At 51.6% G+C, this 4,351-nt stretch overlaps 1 protein-coding gene across 1 annotated transcript in view; it reads left to right on the top strand.

Annotated features, from left to right (window-relative positions):
* Positions 1-4,351, top strand: part of ITGA11 (integrin subunit alpha 11) — a 54,488-nt gene that overhangs the window by 19,284 nt on the left and 30,853 nt on the right. The window contains exon 3 of the mRNA XM_035896643.1: positions 2,701-2,810. Within this exon, the coding sequence (XP_035752536.1) occupies positions 2,701-2,810 (110 nt within the window). The remainder of the gene's footprint in view (positions 1-2,700; positions 2,811-4,351) is intronic.

Genomic DNA, 4,351 nt, shown 5'->3' with positions numbered 1-4,351 from the left:
ACACTCGCCCAGCCTGCGGTGGCGGACACAGCCGGCCCGGCCCACTTATTTTTTTTTTTTTCCTCCCCAGGATGAAAGTTAAAAATATGTCCTCAGACATGTTGCTCTGAGCGGTCTGCGCTTTTCACATTTAATCCCTTTTTTTGCTTTTGTTTTCCCCATAAGAGGCGCATGAAAAGGAAGGCGAGGGCGGGCTTGTTTGGTTCTTATTTTCTTTTAAAGCTTCATTTATTAGCCAAGCTGTGACGCAAGGGCCTGCCGCTTCGCTCTTTGCAGAGGGCTTTGCTTGTTTAGGATCGGGCCGTGGCCGGGGGGGGGGATTGCAGCCCTGCAGGGAGCACAAAGGGGGAGATTTTGGGGTGACCCAAGGGGGCGCGGGGAGGGGGAGAACCAGGACGGAGCAGGGGATGGCTCCCTGCCGTGGCAAGGATGCGCCAGTTGGATTTGGGGGATGTAGGATGGGACTTTTTTTTAGGGAAAAAACCCACCTTTAGGGCGCAGGTTTACAAACCACAAAGGAAAGGAAGAGGTTTGCGAGCAGCCCGTGAGCTGGTGCGGAGAGCGGCGTCTCTGAGCGCCGACCTCAGGGAATGCTGACGGCATCCCTGCAACCGGCACCTTCCAAACAGCTGGAGAAACCTTTTCCCCGAGCTGCGAGTTTCCATGAGAATTTGACAGCTTCACCTAATTAATCATTTAAATTTAATCGAAAAGGGAAAACAATGCCATTGTCTTTGGGAGACAAAAAATTTACTTTCATGAGCTTCTCAACCCCTTTGCATTCCTGGCAGCGTCTGTAAATATTTGGGCTTGCTTTGAGCTTCCAGCCCTGATGCAGGGAACGGGTGGGTTGCCCTCGTCATCATCTTGCGTTTGAAAGAGATGCTTTGCCCTAACAACCGCTGGCGTTCGGGAATATTTATTAACGGGCAGTGTGATAATATTAACATGTGAATATTAGTTAATGAGAAAGTCGAGCTGGGATTTTCCTGCTGCAAGGTGGGGGGGCACGTCGAGGTGGAGCTGCTCTGAGCAGTTAATGTTAAATCCCGTTTAGGTTAAACTCTTCCATTGGAATGAAGAACTAAAATATGGGAACACAATCTTCCGAGGTGTGTCACCCTTCGTTTCTTTTCACCTTCAAGGTCTTCCTCTCCCCCCCTCCCCGCTCATTCCCAACATTTCCCTTCTTCCACCCTCCTTCCCTCTCTGCCCCTGAGCAAACGGCATCGATAGCGCGGCAGAGGGAGAGGAGCAAACTCCTCGTACAGGTCAGGGAGGAGGTCCCAGATCTCCCTGAGCTTCTGGGTGCTGTTGAGGGCAGTTCCAGATGGTTATTATTTCCCCCTAATTAATCTCCTTGTTAGCAACAAAGCTGTAAGACGGGAAGTATTTCCACGAGAATCCTTAAACCCTGCTTCGATTTTGGAGCTTTTAATTTGGTGAGCAATTCTGTTTTATAGTGGTGGAATAAAAAGAATGAGCACTTAGTGTCTTTGTAGAAGCAGCATTGGTTTGTTTTTTTTTTTTTAAAATGGCCATTTCTGCTCTAACAGGGACCATCTGTGCCGGGGATGGTCGCTTTGCCAGCTGCTGGGTAGTGGTGCAGAACAAAAGAGATCCTGATTATCTGGCGATCCAGACTTGGACGGTTGTATCCACCGATAGGATTTTAAAAGCAAAAAGATTTATTTTGAGGCTAGCACGTTGAGATTGGAAGACGCCAATAACTCGTGGTTCGGGGTATTTTTGAACTAGCCTGGAAGGAAGGGCCAAATTCCTCAGGTCCTGCTCTCCTCCTCTTCTGGTTTGCTGTTTTGTACTATTCTGGTCAAGTCCACAGAAAAAGTGAGAAAAATGCTTGTGGTGTCCCAGATACATCCTGCACCCTTGGTGGATCTATGTGTTTTTATCAGCTCCTCTTATGTTAAAGAACAGCCCAAAGCCCTCACCCACTACAGAGCTGAGGATCCTAACGTACCGCTCCAGGCTGCTCATAAGTGAACAACCCAAGGTCAGAGCAAAACTCCTGGAAATTCACTTTTTCATCTCTTTAGTGAGGAAAATTCCCCATGGACCCCAGTGTGAGCTGCTGTTCCTGCTATACCGGCTGCTTGCTGTTCCTTTGGGTATGGCTAGGCAGGGCTCCTTCATACACATCCAAATCCTGAAGACAGTCCTGGCACGAAAAGGTTCCTGCCTGAAGCAGCGGTGGGAAGGGGCACCTCCGTTCCCCCCTCCCCGGGGCCAGCCATGCCCACCACAGGACCTCAGACGGATGCTGAGGGTGCTGGTGCCACCAGAGCTGAGGTGGGGATGGGGGTCCCCCGCTCCTCCCCATGCTGTCTGATGGTTTTGCAGAGCTCGCTCGCTGCCAGGGATCCATTCCTGCCCCGGTTGCATCTGGTGGCCACCGCTTCCAAGCAGCAGTGAGTCATCGTCCCCGGCTTAACGCTGCCGGCTCTTGTGGGAAGGGAAAGGCAAAACAAGGCTTTTGTTGCTTGCGCCGGGTCAGGTCAGGGGAACAACAGTGTCCGCCCAGCACAGGACCCTCTCCTGACCCCTTCTGAGCCACCAGCCAGGGGCTTGGGCTGGGGAATCCTTTTTTCTGGGGTGGGTTCCCCTCCGGCGGTGGCCATGGGTTTGCTCCCCTGCCTCCCGCCCAGCCTCTGGGCACTGGCAGATCCCTCTTTCCCGCAGGCTGGTGGTGGGAGCTCCCTACGAAACCAACGGCCAGCAGAAGACGGGAGATGTCTACAAGTGCCCGGTGACCAGCGACACCCACAGCAACTGCACCAAACTCAACCTAGGTACCGCCCGCCCGGGGGGCAGCGAGGGGAACGGGGCGTTTTGAACACGGGGCTTTTTATCATTGCTTTGGTCTGTAAAGATGCACCCTATGGCGTTGCCCAGACTGTCCCCAAAAGCGTGAGGACTGCAGGGTTTAGGAGGATTTTTAGATAAGGATTTATTTTAGGTGTTTGCGTTACTTCTAGTGCTGAGCTTTAAGCAACTTCAGGGTAAAATCAAGCAAACCAGAATAAAGTAAAAAATGTATTTGTTTAATATTTATTGGTTTATATATAATGGTTTATTAAATGATCAGGACAAACTTATCAGAGGATAACGGTCCCACTAGCAAACACCTGGCTGCACGTGGCGGTGTCTGCGTTCCCTCGCCAGGGGATGCTCGGCCGACGTGCCCAGCGCAGCACGGGCACGGGCAAGCTTTGCTCCCAGCATCCAGCCTGCCCCCGCAGCTCTGGTATTTGGGGATTTATCACCCAGCCCCCCCACCCCCAGGGCCCATCAGTGCTGTCGCAGGAGGGGAGACCCTGGGGGTGCTCCGGTCCAGCAGGCATCCCCATCCCATCTCCCCGGGTGGGGAGAGCGAGCTCTTTCTGGGGGGTTTCTGGGGCTGGTCCAGCACCGGCCATGCCGACAGCACAATATCGCGATATCGGGATGTGCCCTCCCTGCTGCTCGAGGTGGAACACCCAACGGGCACGTCCCTGTCCCAGCAGGGAATGTGAGAGCCAGGGGCTTTCTCATGGTCCTGAGGAGCATCGCTGGGGCTTGGGGGCAAGGTTGGGGATTTTTTAACACCAGAGCAGCTGCTCTCACGTTATTTTTCATCATTATGAATCTGAACTATTCCCACCCAAGCTGATAGGAGCAGAGGAACTTTGGATCATCCACAATATTTGGTTTTTTTTTTTTTATAATTGGGGGGTTTTTTTTTTTTTTTTTTTTTTTTTTTTGTTATTTGCTCTTCAAGGACATAAATCTCTCGTGTGTGTAAACCTGAATCTTGCTAAAAGCGATCCTTTTTTCCATTGGCAACGAATTTCAGATTGAAAGGACGGTTCCATGAGCACATCCTATTTTATTTTTTTTCCCTATTAATTTGTCTAATTAGCACAATCCACTGACGACATTTGAGTAAAACCGGACATGCAGCTGCCCTGGGGGATGCCAAGCTGACAGTGAGAGGGGTTGTTGGATGGTGCTCGGCTTCGGGCCGAGCTTCCTCGAGCTCTGGGTTGTGGATCTTGGTTTTTGAGTCTCCCCTCGGTTTAAACCTCAGTAAACCCTCACGCTTAGGGACATGGTTTAGTGGTGGGATGGCAGGGTTAGGTTAAAGGTTGGACTTGATGATCTTAAAGGGCTTTTCCAACCAAAGCGATTCTATGATTCTATGATTGGATGAAGGACATGGAGCTGTTGGAGCGGGGCCAGAGGAGGGCTACTAAAATGATCCGAGAGCTGGAGCCCCTCTGCTCTGAGGCCAGGCTGGGAGAGTTGGGGGTGTTCAGCCTGGAGAAGAGAAGGCTGCGGGGAGACCTGATTG

Source organism: Egretta garzetta, unplaced genomic scaffold (assembly GCF_000687185.1).
Source record: "Egretta garzetta isolate BGI_Z169 unplaced genomic scaffold, ASM68718v1 scaffold276, whole genome shotgun sequence".
NCBI lineage: Eukaryota > Metazoa > Chordata > Aves > Pelecaniformes > Ardeidae > Egretta > Egretta garzetta.
This window is presented reverse-complemented; position numbering and strand designations above follow the sequence as displayed.